Source organism: Tribolium castaneum, chromosome 1 (genome assembly GCF_031307605.1).
Source record: "Tribolium castaneum strain GA2 chromosome 1, icTriCast1.1, whole genome shotgun sequence".
NCBI classification, from domain to species: domain Eukaryota; kingdom Metazoa; phylum Arthropoda; class Insecta; order Coleoptera; family Tenebrionidae; genus Tribolium; species Tribolium castaneum.
Window position 1 is genome coordinate 13388495 of NC_087394.1, and position 27679 is coordinate 13416173.

General features: G+C 28.5%; 1 protein-coding gene across 1 annotated transcript; it reads left to right on the forward strand.

Moving 5' to 3' along the window:
• The first annotated feature begins 4914 nt into the window (after positions 1–4914).
• LOC657010 (uncharacterized protein) lies at positions 4915–23064 on the forward strand. The gene is made up of 5 exons (XM_963499.5): positions 4915–5055; positions 10259–10436; positions 11033–11196; positions 21965–22216; positions 22272–23064. Exons 2-5 carry the CDS (start codon positions 10281–10283, stop codon positions 22531–22533), a joined length of 834 nt encoding a protein of 277 aa, XP_968592.2. The 5' UTR covers positions 4915–5055; positions 10259–10280; the 3' UTR covers positions 22534–23064.
• The last annotated feature ends 4615 nt before the right edge of the window (positions 23065–27679 follow it).

The following is a 27679-nucleotide window of genomic DNA, read 5'->3' on the forward strand; positions in this document are numbered from 1 at the left end:
GAACTCGAACTTCGCCAATTTTGAGACAATCTATATAATAATGAAACCGTTTCATAGCATTATTATGCTTTTAGAAATATTCTTTAATTTAATTTTTTTATTTGACATATTGACTGATTAATCGTTCTTGATAATTATTGAGGTTGAAATAGGGAGATAATTGAAGAAGTCCGGACTTGTAAAAAAATTTTTACTTTAGGTCGACGTTTCGAGTTTATCTTAACTCGTAATCATGACTTTTTTTATTAAAGAAATTGTATAAATTCTTTATACAATTTGCACTAAGTCAAAAAATCTAAGATAAGTATTACATGCTGGGTCTATAACCTGATTAATTATTTGGTACATTCAATTTCATAAAAATTTTTAAATACCGGGTGCTCAAAAACCGGCGCACCAACCCAATAGTGTGTGGTAGAGAACTGGTTACATATAAAGGTAAAGATAGTAAAAAAATTCTTTGCATTAAAATTACTGATAAATAACGAATTTTCAACAAATGAATTGTGGCAACGTTGTATAACAGTCGTGATCTCAATAGAATTTGGTCAACAATAGAAATAAATTATTTTTGAAATGGTTCCCTAGGAAATAATGCCCAGTGTTGGCACATCTACAAACTGTGATTTTTTTGATAAATTTTAATTTTTTTAAATTAAAAAAACTGCTAAAGTCTGATGGCAAATTTAAAAATAGTTATTCATCGTTGTGTTAGAGAACGATTACTTAGTGTGAAACATAAAAACATTAAAGAATAATGAAAACTGAAGAAGTTAACAAAATAAGTTTATAGCTACAGATTTTTTAAAATACGACTTTAGGAATTTTTTCAAGATTTTTCCCGTAATCTACACATACTTCTCAACAACGTACCACTGAGTTGGTGCGCCAGTTTTTGAGCACCCTGTATAATGCCACACAGTAAACAAAAACTACAGGAATATACAGGGTGTATCAGACATGCGTGTGTTAATTTTAACAGGTAACAGAGCTCCACAAATGAAACATTTTTTTTATTTTTCTACAAAAGTTTCGACAATTTATTTAAAATTTGGAAAAGATAACATATTGAAACGTATACCTGCCTATTAATACAAAAATGAAACTACCGAACTAATTTCGTTGTGCTAGAAACAGATAATTTAAACAATTTAAAAGAACAATGAAAATTCTTGCTATGAATACAAAATAATTATTAAACACTGACCGGGTCGTTTATACATAAAAATAACAGTGAAAATAACTAAGAATTTTGCAAAATGTTATACAGAAATGTCGATGTACTTGATGAGTTTTATTACGTGGTAAAATTAAGACACGTATTTTTGATACACCCGGTATATATTTAAAAAAAATAGTCTAAACATTTATCTACTATTTCGCGAAATTCGTCCAATGGAGCTTTCAGTCCACATACTTCATCATAAGAAATATTACAATATGTATATCTTACTTACTATTAAAAGTTTGTTTTCATTATTAAGTAACGAATTAGTCAAAAAACTCATAACGTCGTAACACAATCTTTGTATTTTTCACAAATAAATTTTCTACATATTTTTTATCAGAACAAAATTCTAAAGTGCATAGGTCTTTTGATCCCTTTTTCTTTGCAATTTTTCTGGATAGGTAGTTTCGTTTTTTACAAAAATATCGTCAACTTTATAAATTATAATAATCAATGATTACAGACACTGCTTCTTCTTCAGTCTTATTATAAACCTAAATTAAAACTCGCTGTCAATTTCACAATTGTTGTTTGTGGATTTCGTTAGAAAATTAACAGAATTACGTGTAAAAATTGTTCTGAATATTCTATTTGATTTTTATTGTATCCTTCATGTTGACAATAAACAGAAAATTAATTTTCTAAGGACTCTTAGGTTAACTGATTTGTTAATATTGAGCATTCAAATAAAAACCTTGGCTCAGGAGACTGTGTTCTTTTGTTTTTTAATTTTCCAGTGTAGCATTTTGACAGTCGCTGAGGGCACTGCCATCACGAAATGTCAATATTGTCAAACAAAAATCTACTTTGATTTCATTCAAAAACCTACTGAAAAATAAATCAAACACCACAGCAGAAATGCGCGCAGTGACCCAAGGCAGCCACAACTTCAAAAAGTAGAAAAAAAATGTCTAAAAAATGTTGGTTATTTTTAAGCAAAGCTACTAATAAATGGCAAAAGACTTGTAAAGCTAATTTAACATTCATTTTTTAGAAACAATTAGGCTTTACATGGGCCTATACATTTTGTTAATGGCCCTGCTTTTATCCCTTCTTTTTTTCAAAAATTCTTATAACAGTTTCAAAAAAAATTATTTTATCCGCATCATTATTAAAACAAAAATCTCCATTTAGAAGATTGTTTCTTAAACTTGTATCTACACGTATTGCATCAGGTATTGCAAAATAATTTTTCCGAAAAGTGATCGTTTTTGTGGCAAAAATGAACGTCTATAATTTGTCAAAGACTAATATTAGTACATAAACGACCGCTTCTTATTCGTTTTAGTGTAAAATATAATGATAAAAATTGTTAAATTGGTAAAAGTAAAAATGCTTCCCCATAAAAGTAGAAGTTTTACTCTTTGGTTGAAATTTAAAACTTTTATCTGTAAAACTTAATCATATAAGTTGCCAATTTTGTGATGTTTTTAAATAAATTGTGTTTTTTAATAATTCTAAATGAGTTAGTTATCATGGCTGCTTTGTAGTGCAACGAGACATAATTTCGTATGTCCATAATAACCATTTTGTTTTATAAACGTTTTACATCCTTGATATCCAGTAAGAGTCAAACTAAAAATTCATTTTATAAAAATATGCCATCCAAAATGATGGCTCATATACAATGTGTTTTTAAATGATTCTCATCTAGTCAATTTCCCATATAAAATTAGAAACACCGCTTTCCAGAACTAGTGACAGGCATTTAGACACCGAATATTACCATTCTCCATTTATTAAGTCACCAATTAGGAAATAAGCTTCTACAATAAAAGTATGTTCTTGCACAGTGTAACAATTTAGTTGCATTTTAAAGAAATCTTTAAAATTAATTAATTGACAATTTGTGAATTTCACAAATGACAGCTTTGACATTTATTGACAGAGACTTCAGTTGAGCGGAGCGGCACAAATTTTTTTGCATGTAAACCAATCTCAAACTTAACTAGATGAGAATTATTTAAAAACACATTGTATTTTTCAAGTTTTCACCTACGGATATTTTGACCTAAAATAATCGTCACACAATAACTAAATATTAAACAATGATGAAATTAAATTAACTTGGGTAGAACAAGATTCAAATACCATTTTGTTTTTTTTAAACAAGATCTAAGAATGAATATAACGAATATTTCTGAAATAAATTTAAACACAGGTGTTGCTTTAGTCTAGAAATTGTCTAGATATCGTTTAAGAGAAAAAATATCATCACTGACTTTGGGGGTGTTGGTGCGTTTACCACGCAAACTCGTGCATGTTTTTTTATGCCAATTTTGTTTTCAACATTCTTTTCATTCCTCTTTAGAAAGTACTATAATCCATAAAATTTTACGTCGTAAAACTTTTGTCAGTTTGAATTCTCGTTATGACAGGATTATAGTGTAACATTCAAAAGCAACACAATTCATTACTATTTTCCAATTATTATTACTAGACTATAAAGAAATTTAATAAAATTGTTATTTTTTACAGAAAACTCATCAAAGTGTGATCTATGTTTATACTATGACTGATATTTACGAAGTTAACCAGTGCATTGTCTTTTAACGGACAAACACTTTATCGACAATTTTATTTGTTTTTGTTTAGAGCACGAAAGTCACGAAACATTTTTTACCCTTCTTTTCTATTATCCAGATGGATGATTGACGCTTCTGATAGTAGCTTTTAATACGTAACAACTTTTTTAGTGACACATGATATGCAATAGTGTTTCCTAGATAAATCCAAATAAAACAGTTAAATCCACTCTTTAGCAGTGTGGAAGCTGATAATGGAATAACGATTTACATCCTCGTTTAGAAATAGCAAAAAAACCGTTCTGGAAAATCAAGATTATTCTGGAAAAATTGCGACGTGAACTTTGTAAGAACTAACCGTTTGATATAAACTGGGACGCAATGAACTTAGATAGTAGTCGTAGAACAGTTAGCGGAAGTCCGTTTGTAAAAATTTTAAATATAGTGTTTTATTTCACCTAGCTTGTTCATTTGCACTCTAGGGCATTGTTTTATTAACTGTCATTCATTATTCACATTTAAATTAAGACCTAATTACATTCATTACCCAATTCTTTCAACATTATGTAGTTACGTACAAATAGCTAGGGGGAGGTGGCCCAAACTGGCTTATAGTCGACATATTTTTTTAAACATTTTTTCTGTTTCCGCATAAAACGTTAAAATCGTAGAAAGCACACGTATTGTTTGTTGCATAAGAACAGCACATTCAAAGAAACTAAATTCACCAATAATTATAATTCTACGATTGGTGTAATTTCTATACAAATGTTAAACAATTTCGAGTCAAGGTTCACACAATATGTGAAAAATCCAACCAATTGCAATAAAAATAAGAAAAGGATCATCTTGCTGAAACAGCAGTGCTTCTGTCGCAACGCAGCGTTAAATTCTCTTCATTGTAAGTCCACAAAGTGGAACAAAGTAATATGATTGCACCATAAAAAGTGCACATAGGAAGTTTTTCACAAATCGGACGCTTATTACAAGAACAACGTCTTCGGGAATAAAACAATAGAGTTCGGAGCAAAGCTTCTTCTAATACGTTTCAAGCCAGATTCACTTGACAGCCTTCAAGATGACGTAATATACCGCTTTCCCCACACGAACTAGTGTTTAACCTCAGAAACGCCATCCAAGTTTACTTTGTCAGAGACACGTAAAAGGTGTTCTTGTTGTGCATGGACTTTTTTGGATCGGTGTGAGGTTTAAAAGTGACAGTGATCTCTATCACCGGACATGGCTCCTATCAGGATAACAAATCATCTAGGATTATTCCACTGATAATGAACTGACTGGAAGGTAATTAAGACCAAATTCAAGCTTTTTAATCTGCGCACTTTGCCGTATCTTAACTGTCACGAATTATTGCCGCTGCATCTTCTCATGACAACTCGAAATTTTTAAACGTTTTATGGAAGCACAAGGATAATCCTCGTGTGCATAAGGCGGTTCAATGCCACTTGAACAAGTGTCCTAAATCAATAACAATTACTTATGAGGGAAGAAAATGACTCATTACCGACCATCTGTGTCCAAACATTAATAAATTCAAAATCAGTTTAAGCACATGTTGAGCAGGAAGTGCAATTTTACTTTTAAATAAGTTTTATATAATGCATCCACTTCAGAAATGAAATCATATTTTACGTCTGAAATCCTTGTGTAATTGCTGTGTTGCGGCGAAGAGTCTCAAAAATGTCGCAAGAAACGAAACAATATCGTATGTTTCAGCAACAGATGCTTATTTTGGTCCAGATCCAATTGGGCGTTGAAAACCTTGAAGACTGATAAATACGTGAAAGTACGTTAATAATAGTTATAGGTCATAAATGATTAAAAAATAACTCCTGGAACGAGTTCGAGTGAAAATATTTGGAAGTTATATAAGAACAAAAGACATTTTTAAAGGTCACGCAACATTATTAAAATAACTGGACTTGTCATTAGAAAGTAATTTAGCAGTGCGAAATTCGTAATGTAATCAATACCAGTCAATACAGCTGCAGTTATAATTAGTAGAGGTAAAATTGAGTCACAGTATGCATAACCAATTTGATTGTAACGGTAATGTGTTAAAGGAGAAAGTAAAAATATTTTTATTGTGTGGGTATTATAGCTGAACCTAATATGCTAAAGTAACAGCTTCGGCTGTCTATGTGGTAGGTCATGCAGGTAGTAAAAGTAAACAATAAAACTGCGATTTGATCTAGCTGTAGTTCACTTTTTCTGAACTTACAAAACCAACAGAACGAGTCTTAAAACGCTTTTTTCGTCAATGTCAGTCTTGAATTATTATTTGCATGTTGATTTTCTCAAGAGCGAACTAATTAGCACAATTTATTGGCCACGTTAATTACAATATTTCGAAATATGTGTAGGTGCAACAAAATTATTTTTGCTAAGATTGCTCGTAATTTTCACATCAAAATTAGATTAATTTCAAGAAACAAATTATGTCCTAGGAATGCTCATTTTAGTCTGCAAATAAAAAATAAAATATTCGCAAATTTCAAAAACCTATGGAGTTTAATTGGAACTAGTAAATTTTTAAAACATTTTTCAAAATCCACAAACAATTTGCAAATAACAATTTCAATTCTATTATATATATATATATATATAATATAATATATAATATATAATATATAATATATAATATATAATATATAATATATAATATATAATATATAATATATAATATATAATATATAATATATATATATATATATAGTTTATATTATATAGTTCCAATATAGGAACTCTAGTTGTAAATAGACAGTGCAAAATTTTATTGTGGAATTTTTCGATAATCGCATATTAATTCCTTTTGTCATAAAGAAATTTTTGTCTGCTTTTTTGTAACAAACAGTCTGTAAGAAATAATATATATATATATATATATATATATATATATATATATATATATATATATATATATATATAAAGGAACTCTAGATACAACAAATTTCAACTTTTGTTTCCGATGAATTTAGCCTATTATGAATTCTGCTACCGGGAGAAACTATTACAAATACAGTGAGCAGCAAAATTATGGAATAGTTTTAATAAAACTTAAAAATTGTGTTGTAGCAAAAATGGTTAAACTCAATTGTTAAAACTGAAATTTGTCACCTTTTGTTTATGAGTAATAACGTCATTAATTTTTTTTTTAATGGAGACCCCATTTTTTCAGTCATTTCGAAAGATATAACTGTCAAAATGGACTTCTAAAAAGAAATGTTATACAACAGTGTCTTTGAAAACAAATCCACAAAAAATTAAAAAAGGAAATTTTATTACCAACAACATACAAACCAAATCATCTAAATTTGGTGGTTGATTTTTATGAGAAACATAAAAAAACCGGTTAGTATTTTAAACTGAAAAAATATCCCATATTATTTTACCAAAAAAATTTTTTTTGGCAAAAAACAGTTAATAAGATTTTGTTTGAAATTTAGATCCATGATATATTAGCGAAATAACAAAATTGTATTAGCTGTTTCAAAACTATAAAAACACCAACGCCGCATTTTTTCTCTAAATTAACTGTTATAAATAATTCACTCACTTCAAAAAAATAATAACTAATGTAATTTATAGTTTCATTTAGAAATTTAATAATTAATAACTATTCTACAATTTTATCAATCTTATTTAAAAAAAATATTCGGTAAAATGCTACGTTGACGTTTTTATAGTTATGAAACAGCTAATATGTTTGTTTTCGCATTTTTTCTCTAAATTAATTGTTACCAATAATTTATTTACTTCAAAAAAACAATAGCTAATGTAATTTACAGTTTGTTAGAGATTTAAACATTAATAACTATTCTACAATTTTATCAATCTTATTTAAAAAAATATTCGATAAAATGCGACGTTGGCATTTTTACAGTTATAAAACAGCAAATATGTTTGTTTCATTTTGTATTGTCATAAAAAAGGTAAAAAAAAATATTTTTTTTAGAATAGATGTAGTTTTCACAAAGAAAATTGACGGTTCCCTCCCTGTTCAAGAGCAATTCCAAAACAAAATATACAGCGTGCTGGGGAATAGTATAGCAAAAATTTAAAGGTAGATAGAAAATAGTAAAACAAATCAATTAATCAAAATTTATGTAAATCATAAATCCATAGATTTCCCAAAAAATCGTTCTGAAATTAAAGTCCCCAATTTTGAGAACCGCTGAACTAGACTTATAAAAATTTGCGTAAATTTTAATATTATTGACAAAACAGCAAAGGTAAATTAACTTCTTGGTCCACTAAGTTATTCTTCTATTTCAATTCGTGTTTTGTTATTAAATTTTACGAAAAAAAATATTATTTCCAGGACTGGGATTTGAATCTCCCACACAAAAGAACATGTTAGCCACGATTTTGAAAAGTTCTCAAAACGGCCATGCGCCCCCACCTCTATTTTGTTTAAAGAAAAAATTAACTGTTAATTAACCACCATAAGCCACACAGTGGCTCTCAACAGGTGATACGGTGATATGATATAAGGGTTTTTAACTCGTCAGATCATGACAAATTCACATGCGAAATATTGCTAAGCCATTCCCTAACACCCTGTATATCTCCAGTTTTAACAAAAATATTCAACAATTTTGTCGCCCATTGGATATGAGCCTCGTTAATAATTTTTATTTCTTCGGTCTCATGGCTTTTCAAAGTTGCCAACTTAATTTAATGTAATAAATTATACTAGATTAATTACAAAAATTGCCGCAAATGCCTTTAAAAAACTGTTATAATTAAATAAAGATATTAGTTATCATTGTTATCAGTATAGTTAATACTAAATATGTTTCATTTTCACTTAAAAAACAGGTACAAGTGCACGGAAATAAAGAAATTACAAATTATTAATTAATTTATACAAATAATATTATTACTTTCCTATTTTTCTGTTTTATAAAGACAGTTTTATAAATACAAGGTGACCTAAGGGTGCGTGTAACCTATTTTTCTATACGAGATATCGGTTTAATTTTTATTTTTTAAGTATAGGTCCGACAATAAGACACACCCTAAATATATTGCAATTTATATATAAAGAGTTCCAAAATAAAATACCCAACTACGTTCTGTGTTTTTTAATGAAAACCACGTAGTTTTGTTACATTTTTGAAATTCTGACTAAATTGTCAATACAACACACCGGATCCCGTGTGTTCCATCGCCTACCACGATTTTCTAAAAATGGCAAATAACAAACAGCAATAACTACATTTTTTCTAAATGCAACTCGCTATATTTTATTGCATCAGTGCATGGTATTTTTATGAGCTTTTTGTCGATGTAGGGTTTGTAAATTGTATAAGAAATTGTAATAAACAGGAGTAGGAACATTACAAAGGTAACGATTTCAGTAAGTAGTCTTTACAAAACAAAAAAGTAAGACAGGAAATAACGTAAAGCTTTTGATTAAATATGTCACCACCTTGTTCCACACAAGCTGTAAAGCTACTATACTTTTATAGCCTGCATAGAAAAAAAATATGGAGCTTGCACGCACCCATGGGTCACCCTGTATATTAAAGCGAAATTTGTTCAACTTTAAATGTCCATGTGACTTAAAACCAACGAAAGTGAATTTAATCTATTGACTTATACTCGTAATTGACTTTATGTGAGTACAGGGCTTCAGATAAATAAGCATTTTGATTTTGCATGTAACACAGATCATCTAAATACTAGATGCCTTCTAATTTAAATATTAAATAATTTTCTTATTACGTAAGTTCATCATTTTACCTTAAAAACAAAAATTTAAATCTTTTGGAATTTATTGAACTTTAAAGTCAAAGTGAATCATCATTCAATACTGCTACGTGCTACACCAATTAAAAATAACCATAAACATGAAACTAGAACTATTTTAATGAAAATGATAGAAAGTATTACCATGAGCATTTGCTAGCAGTCAAACCAATTTAATTTACATCAATAGTTTATTAAAGGATTAGAACTCGGAATAAATGGCAACATAAATCTTATGAACTATATGAACTCTTGTTAAAAATTTCAGCGAATTATTAACTTCTGACGAAATCATCAATAGCATCCGACCTTCCTTTATATTTATCTTATTACGTAAATATTTACAGTTTTCCTAACACCAGTTGGAATGCAAGAATAGACCAACATCCATTTAAGGAAATAGAGTCTGTCATATTATGAAAGTGAAAAATTCTTAAACCCAAATACCGTACAATCAACAAATTGTGACACAAACAAAAGGGAAAATATTTGAGTGAAAAGTAAAAATTTAATCAATCGATCTTTTGCAGAACAAATGACGAAAGAAATAAATTCTTGCAGGCATTAATTTAAATAATGAATTTACATAACAATTATTATTAATATCACATCCTGGATCATATATGCACATACCTTATCTAACACGACATTTTCGAATGATTAGTTAAGTGTGAACAAAACGTGAATTTTTTTATACAAAAAAAAAATTAATTTGTCTTGATTTAATTTACAGGACCTTTGTGCAAACATAAAAAATGGCAAAACGGGTCAACAAAAACCACTACATTGCTTCCCCCAGACACAGCATATCGCCAACCCCTGTCCACGTTTCACGAAGTTCCGCTTATTCAGACGGAGAAGAAAGCCAAAGAGCACCGTCAGAAAGAACTCTTTCTGAATACACTTCAGTGGTAAGTCCCATTGCCCTCAAATTCAATTTATTCGCAATGTACCGTTTCAAGCACTTTAGTAAATGCTTTTAACTTGTCCTCTCCACTTTTTAATCGATTAGAGAATCTTTAAAAGCAAAGTTAGATACATCAGCTAATTCTAAATACGTGACAATATTAGCCGACTTTCCCCCAGGTTAAATTATTATTCCCTGATATATTTATTATTGCACCGTGAGAAGTGTTTCATATTGGTGACTTTAGAAAAGATAAAATGACAATTATAAATTTTCCATATTGTACGAAATTACTGGGTCGTGGGTAACAGAAATTAGAAAAGAAATTAAAATTTATAAGTGGTACAAAACGCTTTGTTTTGAACAACGAACAAATTACATATTATTAGCTCTGGATATTTTCTTAATTATTGTTGTCTAAGTGTTACAGAATTTCATTAGAATGTACATACGAGTCTGTGTAATTCCACGTAACCAAATAAAGTAATATACGTAAACTCCATTAGTGATTATGTAAATTGATCGTTATTAGCACGTAATGATATTAATAATAAAATGCTATTAATATATAAATCACTTATAATTAACTTTTAATTTCAGCCATATACCATAGTAAATGAAAGAAACGGTCGCAGTAAATACCACAATGGAGTCAACAATCATCCACCTCGTGCAGCCTCTGTCATGAGTCGAGGCAGTGGATATGACAATGGATCAGATATTTATGTCACAAGTGGCGCATATAAAGCCCCATCAGAAATTAGGTAAGTACAATATTGCACTGAAAAAAAAGCTAAGTTATCAGTCTTCACGAAATGATGAAAAATAAAGTAACATTAACTGCTAATTTTTGAGTTCTAAGTTTTGCACTAAAAATAATTTTGATTTAGATAGTTATATTTCTTATACAGGGTGGCCTAGGGGTGCGTGCATGCTCCATAACTTTTTTTCTATGGAAGCTATAAATTTATTTTTTTAAACGATAGGTTTTACAAAAGGCACGTTTTAAAAATACTTTAATCTGTATACAGAGTGTTCCAAAATAAAATACCCAACTAAGTTCTGTTTTTTTTAAATGAAAACCCTGATTTTTAATTATATTTTTGAAATCGTGACTAAATTGTCGATACAATGTATTCGGGTTTTAGAGACTTATCTGATAGTTTTTGATTTATGTCATTTTATGTATGAATTCCTTAAGCTTTAGCGCACTTTTTGCAATAAAAGCGAACTCGAAGTCGATATTCCAAGGCCTACTACGATTTTCTGAAAAAGACTAACGACAAATTGCAATAACTAGATTTTTTTTCAATGCTACACCAGTTATTTTATTGCACAATTAAATGGCATTTTTTATGAGCTTTTTGTTGATATAAGGTTTGTGGGGTCTAATTTGTGAAATTTGTAAGATTTTTTCAAAATAAAAAATATTGATGGCTCTTTCGAAAAAAAAAAAGATGGAGTAGGCTGTTGTAAAATTTAAAACTCCCGTATGATTCTGGAAAGAGTAATTGTGAACTGTAATAGAAATTTTAATAGAAACAGAAGTACCTACTTCACAAAGGAAACAATTTTAGTAGTCTTTATAAAACCAGGGAGGCAGGATGGACGGAAAACAATCTAAAAGTTTCCAGAAAAAGCTATTTATAAAAAGTGCATAAAGCGGTCAACAACGTGTTCCACACAAGTCCGTAATTTATGCATTTTTTGTAAATAGATTTTTCTGGACATTTTTAGATTATTTTCTGTTTGTCAAACTTCCCTGAGTTTATAAAAACTACTAATATTGTTTCCTTTCTGATCTACTTCTATTTCTATTCGAATTTCTATTACAATTCACAATTTGTTAAAAAATGCTCTTTCCAGAATGGTATGGGAATTTGAAACAGCCTACTCGATTCTTTTTTATCCGAAAAAACCATCAGTATTCTTTATTTCGCAAAAATCTTACACATTTTACAAATTAGACCCCGCAAACCTTATATCGACAAAAAGCTCTTAAAAAATGCCATGTAATGGTGCAATAAAATATATCGTTTTGGATTTGAAAAAATCGAGTTAACTACAATTTGTAGTTTATCATTTTCAGAAAATCGTAGTAGGCGATGGAATATTGACTCCGAGTTAGCTTTCATTGCAAAAGATGTGCTAAAGCTTAAGAAATCGACTGGAAAAAAATTGTTTAATTATCTGGTTCTGAAGTTATAATTTTTTTTTTGTGGGTCTTTGCACGACGAAATTTTCATACATAAATTGACATAAGTCAAAAACTGCCTATGACAGATGTCTATAAAACCTAGGTACATTATATCAACAGCTTAGGCACGATTTCAAAAATATAATAAAAAATTGGGGTTTCTATTAAAAAAACAGAGCTTAGTTGGGTATTTTATTTTGGAACACTCTGTGTACATATAAAAATATTTTTAGAACGTGCCGTAATGACCTATGGCTTAAAAAAATATAGCTTGCATAGACAAAAAGTTATGGAGTATGCACGCACCCCTGACTCACCTTGTATATAGTAAATGGTAAAGCAAGAAATGTGTAATTCTATACTTTCTATAAGCCCTGTATATTTTTTGCCATAAGTAAGTTAAACATCGTACAAGTTCCATGTAACCATAAACCAGTAAATAATTCATCCAATATTTGTATGCAAGTGCACACTTCCTTTCACAATTATTGTTAAACACATATTTAACAAAACGAAATTCAATGTCTTTGCATGGCTGGGTAAATTTATACTCTGTAGTCGGTGTAAATACAGCCAAGGTCAGTCTAATTGTCCACCACATATCATCTACCTACTTCAACATGTGAGAAGAGTGGTACAAAGTAATGTATAACGATAAATTTCAACAATGTATCCACTGTTTATTCAAAAATTATCCTTGAAAATATTCATAAATTGACAATTTTCATTTTTACCAACAAAGCGTAGGACGGAATAGAATTATAATGTTCACACCAAATTACAAACAAAAATTTATAAAATTTAAGCTTCCCACTTTTTTATTTAAGATGATAAAGTGTGAAGTTAAAGAGAAAAGTAGCCGTCAGTTTGCTCTGTATAGAAATTGTGATCTTCTCTATTATTTCCAAAATTATTGCCAAAAGACTAACACTTTAACTTTTACTGTTTTAATAATACATGTAAATATGTAGGTTAACGGAAGAAAACATATTAAATACTGAATTAGCTATTATCAGTTCAGTGCAAATTACAAAAATACTGTAATCTTAGTGATTGCACAAAAAAAACTACTTCCTAATGCACTTTAATGCTCGTTTAATAACAAGTTTTCAAAAAAAAAAGAAAGACCTAAAGTATGTTGAACAAAAAAAAAGTTCATAGTTCCCTGTAGGAATTAGATCAGTCTCTGAACACATTTTTTTTTCAAAAGATATTATTACTCTAATTACTCTAATTATTACAGCTTATTTTCATCAATGTAACTGTCCTTTCTTTCCCCGCCATACCTATTTTATATTTTTACCTTTCTAAAATTATTGACAATTTCTAAAATGCAAAGTGCCTATTAAAAACATTCTTATTTGTATAACAAGAGATTAAAGTTGAAATTTATTTTCCAATGCGATAATAATAACAATAATTGATGAACAATACAAAAAAGTGTGGGACCAAGTGTTTAATGCCTAAACTATGTACCTCACGAAAAAACTAATTATTACTTTATCAACTATTTTAAAAATTTAATTATTTTTCAAAAAAAATATTTTTAAAATCTCTTTTAATTTTCAAGTTATTCAAAAGATTTTTTTTTACAAATGGCACCCCACACTATGGCGATTTTTTTGGTAAAAGATGATTCTCTGAAAAAGAGTTCTAATTCAATAATATTCGATTTGGACCAATGTTAGTTTGTTTTTAATAAATTATTAAAGTTGCATTCCGAACTCATTACGAAGATTTTTCGAACTTCGTTAATATCGATGGATACTTTTATTCGCAAAAAATCTGACTAATCAAATTACTTCAATAAAAACATCCATAAATACAACCACTTATAGCACCTTACAGCATTTACCAAATTTCGCTGTAAACAGTTTTAGACAAATTTTATTAATTACCAAAGTAGTAAGTATTTGGGATAATTTAAATATTTAACGAACTACGAAATTTAGAGATTTTAAATCAGATTTAAGCGAAATAGGTTTATAACTTATTATTTAACAAATTATATAATGTGAAATGAATGTGACATCTTTATTATAGTTGAAAATGTTTATAGAACTACTGTATAAATTATCGAAATTTGAATAAGTACATTACAATATTTCAATCGCAAAATGGAAATTCCGACAACACAAATTGAAATTCAAGAGAATAAAGCACAAAGATTTAAATTAAAAAATACAAAAAAGTTACAATTCTAAAGGTTAAAATTTTAAATTCAAAAATAAAAATAAATAAAAGTTCGAGATAATACATTCTGTTTTAAACTACAAATGTTGACTTTTAATTAGAAATTATAAGTGATTTCAATAATTTTTAATAACTGTATTAACAGTTATTAAAATTAGGATTTCTCTAGTTATATAGTTTGGAAACCAAAATTTAAAATTCGTAAGCGAAATTCTAAATTTTCGAATAAAACGAGTATAATTAATATTATCTCATTAGTATGCGAAAGAAAACTGTCAAACTATAATTTTTCTGTTTCTTGTTTACTTTTTTGAAGTTCTATATTATTAACAAACGGTATTAGAAAGTGCAACTTTTAGCACAGTTTTTGGTATTTTTTTATGAAATTATGTTACCAGCTATTTTTCTTTCTATTTTCGAACAACAATTTCCCGGTCCTTCAATGGTAATAATATCAGCAGTTCTGATCAGGTGTAAGTTAACTCTTCGAAAATCATTTTGCAAAATATTTAGAAAACACTTTCTAGAAAGAAAATGAGAAAAATTCGTGACGCTCTCAAAATAATAAATATACATAAAATATATAAATACATCAAAATTACTAAACAATTCCGATAAAAAAAATACAATGTAAAAGTGCTCGGTAGAAAAACTAGAATAAAAGTCACGTGTATCAACGAGGGTGCTTGCTTTTTTTCGTTCTACCGAAAATTTGAATAATGAGAAATTGTTAAATTTTTTAAAGTGCACTTATAGAAAAACAAGACTAACAAAAATTGCTTTTAAACGCGAAAACACCACAACTACCGTTCCCAAGAATTCAACATTAATTGCCGTATTTTTTATTACGTTCATATGTAATTATCACTAATTATTCCAACGATTATTACTAAACAAAACTATAAAATTAATACAATTAGAAACTCATAATTGAGAGATTTTTCCCATAAAATGAGTATTTTCAAAAAAATTAGACAAGCAAAAATCCCATGACCAAACCTTGATAATTAATAACTACCTACTAAAAACTTATTCAATCACTTGATATGAATATTTCATAATTCTAATTCGCTTCTATTTGTATGTCCTAGCAATAACGGTAAATAAAGATATTGTTTAGATAAAACACAAACTACTCCCAAGTGCGTGTTCTCTTAAACTCAAAGTTTCCTATAAAATCAGGTTTTAATATCTATAAGGCCTATAAATTTTAAAAGCAACGATTGTAAACTTGACACGTACATATAATTACTCTTATTAATGTCACGAGTCTCTGTATTTATGCATCTGTGCTGTGACCACGTGACCTTACTTATAAATAAGTTCCAATCCATTGAAAACTACAGGTTATAAACGTGAGTGCCCTTGTACGAGACATTCTTTCTATGTCAAGTTGTACATCACCGCTTTTAAACACAATACTGCTGTCCTGCTGAATTGTTGAGAAAACCCCACTTAAATTGCATCTACCTTGTTAGGCTATCGTTAGGTAATTTGGAGATGAGTAATCTACGAATCTACGGTCATTAATCAAAAAGGAAAGTTGTTCCCATGATTTAGTTTAGCACAATTCGTGAAACAATTTTTGCAAAGATGAAACGCTATAAATAACAACACCGCAAAAAACGAAACACTATTAAATAATAAATAATTATTAACCCAGTAACATAAAAACGATCATTAGCTTTATTGTTTTTAATAAATATACTTTGTTTCTTCCTAATGATGTAAAAAATACACATGTTTATTAATAGACATTTAATAACGTACCACACAGTTATAAAAGAGTTTTTGCCTCTTTCAGTTATATAAACTTTTACTTTCCTCTAATTAATTCACTGCTGAATGGGAAAGTAATTAAAAATTAACTGTAGTTACGAATGTAGCAAGTTCCGATATAGAAATGCAGGTACCTTTACGTCCACTGTGTTTCATAATTATTAAAAGTTGTTCTTCCAAAAATACACATTCCAAAGATGTATGTAATAATTAGATAATGTTGAACTAAATTTAAAACAGACACGCAAGCTTAATTAACTATGATTTTATGAGTTCTTGTCGAAAAAAAAAACAGAGAAAACAGCAACAGCATATTTCTGATTTACAGGAATCAAATGTTTTTTTTATTTCTAGCATTTTTGCAACAGAAAATTACAATTTTCCAATAATTTTTCCAATTAAATTTATTGCTTGTGATAAACCAATTTTGTTTTATTAATAAATCGAAATAAAATATTTCAAAGAAAATTTCCGACTATTTTTATTTTTGTCATAGTCTTACAAGGTTCAAACATCGACCTTTTGAACTTTTCAAACTATGATTATGGCAAAAGTTGCATAATTGTGAAAAAATCTGTGTTTGAGATGTCAGATGACACAGGTCGATGTTATTTATAGAATTTTTAAAAATTGTTTTTGGTTAATTTATTTCTAGTTAAATAAACAAGTCTCCTTCAGAGTTGTTTTTTTTCTTCGTTATAGAGAAAATAAAATAACTGTAAGTATTTGCAACTTATTAAACTTAAAACTGTACAAAACGACTTTGTATTTGGCTATAAGCTATGGATTTAGCATAAAAAATAATAGTGATGGTTTTAAATAGGTACATTTTTATTTCCAATGTAAATAAATTAATTTAGGAACTTAATAATGATTTCTATAATAAACATAATAAACGATCAAACAAATAAAAATATGGAAATAAGAAAAATAACAGTAATAATTATAAACAGGAGAGTAAACAGTTATTCATTAATTATTATTTGTTGTTCATTCAATAAAATGCACCACTTTCGCTCTTTTGAAGTATGATAATTATTATTATATTCGTTTCTGAAGTAGTACATACTCGAAAACAAATAAAGTAACATGAAAATGAATAAGAATGTACACTCGTTTTCAAAATAAAAGATATCGCGGTAGGCCATGACTGTATAAAACGACCTTTATGTTTTGTAACTAGAAGTGAGATAAAGTTACGATTACGTTTGATTGTCAAAACTCAAAACGTCAAACAAAATTTGAGGTTACTTTAGAAAAAACAATGTCACAGTGCTTGAAGAACACTAAAACCTTATAAAACGCTTTGATTTTCAAAATGAATAATCCACTACAATAACACACATCTTTTGACAGTTTTGACACATCTAGTTGAAAAACAAATGCCAACTGTTAAAATGTGAAGATACTTAAAATAGCAGCGTAACCAACTTAAATTCAAATTTCCACAGCCTACTGGGATATCATTTCATTTGAAAAAAAGTATAAGTATACAGTGCCTATGTAGTAAGCTTGAAAAAGATTAACAGCGGGTTTACCTCGGGGTTTACAAAACATTTAATTGGAATCAAGTTTTAATCGCGATTAATTCGACGTTAGACACTGCTAAGTAATGACAATTTCATTCTATACATAGTTTAATTCTCAGTTAAATTTTAGATCCCTTTCTGTAAATCGATCTTTAATTTCTGAACAGTTCTTAATTCTAACTATCAGTTTGCCTTGTTATAATTTGAACAACAATTTCTAAATTTGAGTATGAGAATTAACATCTCAGAAGTGTACTTCTTTATTAATAATCGTTATTGTTAGTTTTGGAAACGAAAGCTACATTGTCCTTCTATTCTTCTAACTATTGTTAATAACTTTCATTGAATTTTTAAGTTGTGAATGGATATTGAATACCATCTTATTATTCAATAATATCTTTTAAAGAGAAGGTAAAAGTTGTGTGTATTATTGTCACTGAAATAATTGAAGGAAATAATACATAACAGAAAATACGCATAATTTCCAACGCTTTCTTCGAGAAGACTGAAACTTTCTCAGTAACTTTTTCTGTTCATAAGCAAAAAAATACAAAATCATGTGCAATTTTCAAAATTACGTGCAATTTTGAAAGCATTGTCTTAATAATATTAAATTAAAATAAAAATGTTTTTGGTTTTTTGATAATTTTGCCGTTTTGTCTCTAAAAATAACTAGTTTCTGTTACATTTATGGATTAATAAATATTTTTTTATCTTCATATTTTGGTAAATCGTTTGATAATTTTTTATTAAAATTCTAATATATTTTATATAATAATAATAAGTTTTATATATTTGACAGTCTCTTATCTTATATTAATAAGATGTCAATTATGGCCTATATATTTGGTACTCTTCATAAAATCAATTTGATCTCAAACGAACTGCACTGCACTTACAATTTTAACTTCTCATGTTCAGATTTCAATGTCGCAGCAATGATAAATGTTATACAAAGAATTTTAATTTTTTTTGAGTTATAATTATTTAGTTGAGTAATTGTTTTTGAGTTAAGTTTAAAAAACGCTGGCTTAGAAATAAAGCTATTGAATTATAGAAGTCATTTTTGAAGCACAGTCTTTAACCAAAAATATCACGTCTAATAAAAAATAAATAAAATTGCGCACAACTCGGAATCTAAAAAGAATTTAAACTTTTTTTAATCATGTTTTTAACAAACATTATAAACTAGTAAATTTTTTTTCGTAGGGTACTAAACAGTAAATTTAAAATTTTCGCGATATTAAGCTTATTTTTAATAACAGAAAAAAATTAAAAATACTAAAGTGTTTGAAACAAAAATCTCTATCGATTGGTCGGAGAGTTTTTTCATTTTGAAATCTTGGTGTCTTAATTGAATTTTGAAACGATGTTGATATCTTTTCAAATAACTTAATTATAGCCACAATTCTTTTACATTGAAAACGCCATAAGACGAATACGTTTAACCTAGCCTTAAACATAACTAGTCTAAAGTTCTAACCAAGTTGTTCAATCCGAGAGAAATTTAAATTGTTGGATTGTTATAAAACTACAGATAATTCTAAAATTCCTAATTGTTCCGATCGTTTTTGACAATTTAAAGACCATAATTTCTGAGGTCCTTCAAATTGAAAATAAAGTTTGTAAATTAAAAAAAATTGAGTACATATTTTGTAAAGAAAGACATTGGTTGAGAAATAATACTCCTGAATTTATAGGATAATATTCAACCAAAAAAATCGTTTTATTTAAAAATAAATAAAATCGTGGACAACTCAAATTGAAAGAAATTAAAAAAAAACTCTCCTAAAATAATCATATTTTTAACGAACTTATTAATCTAGTAACATTTTTTTTCCGTAAAGTACTAAAGGTTTTAAGCACAATTAGTCCAAAGTTTTGACCAAGTTTATCTAGCTAAGAGAAATTGAAATTGTTGGGTAGCCATAAAACTTACAGAAAATTCTAGAGTTCCCAATTGTTCCGATCGTGTATAATAATTTAGTTACCTTGCATTTTAAGGTCCTTCGAATTAGAAATAAAGTTTATAAATAAAAAAAAAGATTTTGAGTACATAGTTTGAAAATTTAAAAAAATACTGGTTTATAAATAATGCTATTGAATTATAGAAGTCATTTTTCAAGAATATCTTCAACCGAAAAAATTGCCGTGCCAATAAAAATAACTAAAATTAAAAAAAGTTGCCCTAAAGCAATAATATTTTTAAAGAACTTAATAATCAAGTAACAATTTTTTTCGGCAAAATTAGTCTAAATTTCTATTAGGTTTCTCGATCTTATAAAAAAAATTTAAATTGTTGAGTTGTTATTAAACTTACAGAAAATTCTATAGAGTTTCAAATTGTTCCGATAACGATCGGAAACATATGGTAATTTTTAAATACTTTGCATTCTGAGGTCCTACGAAATAAAAATAAAGTTTTTTAATTAAAAAAAAAAAAAAGGATTTTGAGTACATACCTTGCAAAGTTTAAAAAACACTGATTAAGAAACAGCACTATTGAATTAAAAATCAATTTTGAAGCATAATTTTCAATCAAAAATCGTCCTGCAAGTAAAGGTAATTGTGCATAATTAAAAATTTAAAACAAATTAAAACTTTTTTTTCAAAAATTGGCATATTTTCAGCGGACTTAATAATCTGGTAATATTTTTCTTCGTAAAGTACTAAATATTTTAAGCAAAATTAGTCCAAAATTCTGACCAAGTTTATCTCTCCACGAGAAACGTAACTGTTGCGTTGACAAAACTTACAGAAAATTCTAAAGCTCCTTAATTGTTTCGATTGTTTTTAACAAATTTATTAGCTGTTTCAAAACTATAAAAACGCCAACGTTGCATTTTACCAAATTATTTTTTTAAATAAGATTGATAAAATTGTAAAATAGATAGGTATTAATGATTAGATCTCTTATTGAAACTGTACATTACATTGGATACTATTTTTTTGAAGTGTATGAATAATTTAAAACAGCTTATTTTTTAGTTTTGAAACAGCTAATAACTTGCATTCTGAGGTTCTACGAAACGAATTATGTTAATTAAAAAAAATTTGAGCACATAACTTGTAAACAAAATACGAGAACTTTTTAAATTTATGATCACAAATCTGTAGAGGGAACCGATTAAAATAATTTTACATTTTTATTAAATTTTTGAAGCATAATTTTCATTCAAAAATCGTCCTGCTATTAAAAATAAAGATAATTGTGTACAACTCGAAATCTAAAACAAATTAAAACTTTTTTTTTCAAAAATTGGCATATTTTTAGCGAACTTAATAATCTAGTAATATATTTTTTTTCGAAAAGTACCAAATATTTTAAGCAAAATTAGTCCAAAATTCTGACCAAGTTTATCTCTCCACGAGAAACTTAACTGTTGCTTTGACAAAACTTACAGAAAATTCTAAAGCTCCTTAATTGTTCCGATCGTTTATAACAAATTTATTAGCTGTTTCAAAACTATAAAAACGCCAACGTTGCATTTTACCAAATAATTTTTTTAAATAAGATTAATAATATTGTAAAATAGTTATTAATGATTACATCTCTTATTAAATCTGTAAATTCCATTAGATATTATTTTTTGCAGTGTATGAATAATTTAAAATAGCTAATTTTAAGAGAAAATGTGACGTTGGCGTTTTTATAGTTTTGAAACAGCTAATAACTACCTTGTATTCTGAGGTCCTCCGAAATGAATTTTGTTAATTAAAAAAAAATTTGCGCACATACCTTGTAAACAAAGTACGAGAACTTTTTAAATTTTTGACTAATAATCTGTAGAATGAACCACTTCAAATTTAACATTTTTATTAATATTTTTTCAGTCGTAGCTCCCGGGCAAGAGCACCGAGCCATTACTCCTACAGAAGTGGACGTGCCCCATCACTGACCAGCACAGTAAAGACTCGCACCTCCCGAAAAGGAGGCGTCAAAGTCGAAACGATGGCAGCCCCCAACCCATTTTGCCCCAATATCAAAGGAATGTGCTGCTTGATGCTCCTCCTAAACTTAGGAATCATCTTGATCACTCTCGGATTCGTTATTGTGATTCAGTTTTTCGAACCGATTTACGTTTGGTGAGTGAAAATATAATAATGAAATAATAACTTATTTTATTAAATAAAATTGTAGGGTCTTGGGTATAGTCTTTCTAATCTTCGGATTCCTTACACTGATTGGAAGTCTTATCTACTGCGTTATTATTTGTAAGGACGTGAAATCACCAAAGGACATTAATCCGGAAGATCTGTATTGGACTCATCATTGGCAGAAAACGATTGGATCGCCTGAGATAAATTATAAAACTGAGGAAAAATACGACGATAGATATAGCGACAGATATTCTATCAGCAAATTGTCTGGAAAATACTCCGATCGAAACAGCAGATATTAGACTATGTGAAAGGTTTAAACAAACATGTGGGTGTTTATGACACATCTACTGTTCAATACCAAATGCCTCTCACATTTTCTTAATAACTTGTAACAAATACTAGATAATTTTTATCTGATTACTGATTAGATACCCATACATACATATTTTCAAAAAAAAAAAAATCTATTGCTAACGCAAGACTGATTAAGTGATTATCATCTTGCATTTTAATTAAATCGTGAACTGAAAAAGCCTTCTTTTTTACGTAATTGTCGCACAAAAACATTCTTCTGTTGCTGTGATGATTTAATGGTTTTTAGTAGTGGAAAACTAAATATGTACTAATAATGCTTTAATTTACTATACGTATAGGTAATAATCAAGTGCACTACTTTTGAATTTTTTGATGTATGTATTTATATTTTTACATAATTATTCCTTTTTAATTTATAGAATTCAGATCTTTTATAGTTTTTTTTATTAACATACTTGTACATACATTTCTTTGAGAAACCTAATTTTGTGCAATTAAACTGTAATTAAAAACTATCCGCATTTTTATTACCCACCCCAGTCCACATAACAGTTATAAATAATACGAGTGCAAAAACACAAGCTTAAAGTTCGAGGGCTGTCGTTATGCAACGAGCGTATGCGAGTTACATACCTAGACACACGAGAACTTTAAGCGTTTTCGCATTAGTCATATTCAATTTTTTTGTTGTTGAAACATTGTAATTTAAAACACGTTGCTATGAAAAGCGTGTTTTAAAATGGTGAAAACATTAATTTAAAACATGTTTCTATAGAAATATGAAAACACGTTGTTATCGGACAGATATAAAAATTAATTCAATTTTGTAAATCTTTTTAAGTATGCTACAAAAGCAACATTAACTTTACTTACAAACAGTTCTTGTATGTAAAGCTACCTATAACTAATCTAAATTGTATATTAAAGTATAAGTACATATTGAGATTTTTAAAACACTTTTAAAAGGTGGATTTATATACGCAAATAAGCAAAATAGATTACTAATAAAAAATTAAGCACCTGTCAATACGACAGGGTTGTAACTAAGAAAATAACTAGGTAAGCAACTTACGGTACCCGAAAGTATAAGTGGTTCTCAAATTTAGGTATTTTTTTTTATTCTTATATTGTTATTACCACAGTTATTATTATTATTATTTATTATTTTTGCAGACAACTAAATTTTATATTCAAACTAACGTTACAGTAGCAAATTATTACTTATTAGTCCAGCTAATAAAGATTATAAAGATTTTAAATTAAAAGTTTACGTAAAAAGTTGAATGTAGCTAAGATTGTTTGAAGCATATTAAAATTAAACATGAAACTAATCTGTTCAAAAATTCAGGAAAGCTCCGTTAAATTTAAATTCTTAAAATTGAAAAAATATTTAACATTATTTAACCCAAATCTCCATGTTCAGCATCGAAATTTAGAGAAGTTCAAAACATTGTTGAGAATAACATCAGCAATGTAAATCCCTTTGATTTGAAGACTTTGATTTGCGTTTTTTTAAATGCAGGCTAAAAATTTCATTATATTCTTTTTACGATGTAGGCGCCTGTGGAAAATAATTTAATAATAAAAAATGATTTTTCGAAAAATCAATTTTATTTTTAAGTAAAGTTTATTCAATTTTTTTGTTATTACATTATTAATTATTTTATTAATATATGCCATTATTTTTCTTAAAAATTAAACGGCGAATTACAAAAATTTAAGATTTTTTACTCCAAAAAAAAAAAACAATTTTTAGAAATTGTTTCACATTATTATTCTGCATAACCATCTGTTAGCTGTTTCAAAACTATAAAAACCCCAAGATCGCATTTTAGGGAATTATTTTTTTAAATAACATTAACAAAAACTCTGAAATAGTTATTTATTACTTATTAGATCTCTCATTGACAGTATAAATTACTTTATGGTAGCGCTCAGCTCCGTTTGCGTGTGCGTCATCTGACATTTCTGTCACTAAGTTTACATAGCAGGGGCATAGCGGTGACAAACTATCAAATACTTTTTGAGGTTACGAAGTGTTTAAATTATGAGTTGTTACAAAAAATACAGATTCACAAAACAAGAACTAATAAACGCAGAATCAAAAACCTAACGAAACGCAAATCACAAAACACAATAAACGAACAGAAAATACTTGCGATTAACACCGATAACACTTTCGACAACCAAGCGACGACGTCTATAATTTACTGTCAATGTCAGTTTGACAAATTCGTGACACTTGACGGTGTTGTCGAAGTGCACATGTAAATTAATGTTCAAGGATACCACCCTTAGATAGCCCTTAGCTGTTTAAATTTGCATTGTTTTTGATAATTTTTTATAGCTTTGTGTTGGTAATGAAAAAATGAAATTGATGACGCACACGCAAATCGAGCTGACCGCCACTATAGCTATTATTTTTTTGAAGTGCATGAATAATTTATAACAGCTAATTTTAAGAGAAAATGTGACGTTGGCGTTTTTCTAGTTGTGAAACAGCTAATACACAAAAAATATCAATAAGCACTGTAACTTTTGGCCCAAATTTTGATGGAAATGCAGTGCAAAGAGTGATCTTCAAACCAATGTATCTTTCTGAGGAAGCCCCTTATTTTTTTGTTTATATTTGGACTACTGAATTGATACTCTACAATGAACTCTGAACTCGTAATTCGCCAATTTTAAGACACCCTGTATAAGAATTTGATTCCTTTGTTTTTCTATCAAAATCATTTAATCATTGTAAAAGCGTAAGAGATCTTTTATTGCTTAAAATAAAACTGAAACTTTCTTAAACTGAAAGATTTTACCAAATTTCAAATCACCCGCGTTCAGAGCCAGTCAAGAAACCAACCAATGAAATGTATTTGGCTTGACATCACCGGTTAGCAGAAATTTTGTGTCATAAAGCGTTATTTAGTTTTTGCATGTTTCCGCGTGTCTAATGTTTAACAATCGAAAATGTGGCAGTGGCAGACATTTCCACAAATGCAGGAATGCAGGAAACCCTAAAAACCGTTTTTGGAAATGACAAGTTTAAGGTTAGTTATTTTTGTGATTAAGTTTGGTTTAAATGAGGTTTTCTTTCAAACGAATACAAAATATACAATAAATGACAAGACTTAAAATGCGCTAAAACGGAGTTTTTACTTTAACATGAATTATTTGTTTTCTTGTGTAAGCCGCAAGTCCGCACTTGCCTACTAGCAAGCTACAATTCAAAATTCCTGGTAATCGCTTTTACTACAAATTCTAAGTCAGTTATTCACTTACCAGCAGTTCACGTTGAATTTCTTCTACAACCACAAACAGTCAAACAGCCACCATTGCTCACCACTAATTTTCGTTGTGCTAGGTTGGTAACGCGGGTTTGAAAAATTGAAATCACGGTCGACTAGATCCGGGATGATTACAGACATATTTTTATGTAATATACATTTTCCAGCGATAGATTCTTCGACCATATATTCGATATGTGGTCGAAAGATAGATTCTACTTTTTTTAAATAACCTGGAAACATTAAAATCGCTGAGATCTGGCTGTTTAGTGCGTACTCTTAAGTTGGTAGTTTTTCAGCACTGCAGTAATCCCCCGCCAATTTTGCACCTGTCATGTTTTGTGGTCCTGTCAAATCCGAGTTCAAAACGTGTTGTGCTAAAGATTTAGGATTAATTTTGTTTAACGACGTTTGTGAAGTGTTAATAATCGTTTTTAGTTTGTGTTCTACTAGTTATTTGTTGTTGCTAGTGGATTTGTTTTTGGTCACTTGAAGACATTCACAAGACGAAGATTTTAAAGAATTTTTACATTTTTTCTGGGGTAAGTGCAAATATTCCTAGTTGATTATTAATAGGGGCTTAATCTTAAACATTGTGATTGATCAAATCAAAAGTTAAAACATTTTAAAGGAAATACTAAAATTTGGTCCGCCACTACTTTAATCGAGGAGTGGCTGAAAAGACTACACCTTATTCATTGCTAATCTAATAACAAAAATTGTAATAACATTATCCAAAAACTTTTCCTTTTTCTGCCTCATTTAACCACAAAAGGGTGCTACAGATGATTTAAAAGTGTCGGGCCATCTTGACATTACCTTGGATAATACTGACTGTTCCAGAAATAGCAGTATTTCTATTGACGATGCTGAATTTAAATTTGAAAGGAATGGAGCACGCTTACAGTTAACAACAATTCAACAATCTTTTAGGGTTATATACATCAAATAATTGTCAAGAAAAAACGAATCCGTTTGCAATATTGCAAATTACGAACAAAAGTATGTATATATTCAAATTTGTTCCCAACAGACTCAGTTTTCCTGGTATTCAATAGGAAAAGATAAGATAAACCATACCACAAATAATATTAATAATATTATTGAACACAGTTTTTTTCTAATTTTCTCTGATTTTACAATTTGCTCAAGATTTCTCCAATTTTTTTTAACAATATCTCGTGAGTTCTCCAATATTATTCACCGATTTCCGTTCGGTTAAGCACAAAAATATTTTTTTCCAAATATCTAATATATTTTTTTGTATTTTTTTTAAGCAACGTATTAATTATTGCTCTTTTGTTTCCATTATTGTTGGATATAATTTATTGTTGGATTTGTGAGTTTGTTAAATGTTTTGTGTACCGTGCACAGTCACAAATTGGTGTTTTTTTCTGCACGTAGGTATTTATTTATTGTTCAAGCTTTACCGTTTCCGCTACCGAAATACAATAAAACTTTATAATGAATTGCTAAACATTTTACTCAAAAATCTCATCTTTGAAGACCTACTTGCATAACTTTTCTCTGAGTTTTGAATTATTTGTGTATTTTTTTTTGGGGTGCTGAATGTATGAATGTATATTTGAAATCAGTTTTAAATTTTTATTTGGCGATTTCCAGAAAAGCACATTTAATATTAATTTAGAAAATACTTTTTTCTACAGCCGTCAAAAAATCGTGACATTTATGCATGGTTACCTATGCGCGAAGTTTGACGTTTTTTCACTGTGAAAAAATATTATTTTTTCACGGTTTCACAGTGAAAAAATAATATTTTTTAACTGTGCAGGCAACTCGATTTTTCAGATCATTTTGTTCCAACTTATTTCTGTTACAATTTTAGTAA

Bases quoted from the DNA above. Each gene is read 5' to 3' on its own strand.
- LOC657010 (XM_963499.5), top strand. From the start codon at position 10,281: ATGGCAAAACGGGTCAACAAAAACCACTACATTGCTTCCCCCAGACAC. The intron at 10,437-11,032 runs GTAAGTCCCATT...TTTTAATTTCAG, and splicing joins TTTCTGAATACACTTCAGTG to CCATATACCATAGTAAATGA. The intron at 11,197-21,964 runs GTAAGTACAATA...ATATTTTTTCAG, and splicing joins AAAGCCCCATCAGAAATTAG to TCGTAGCTCCCGGGCAAGAG.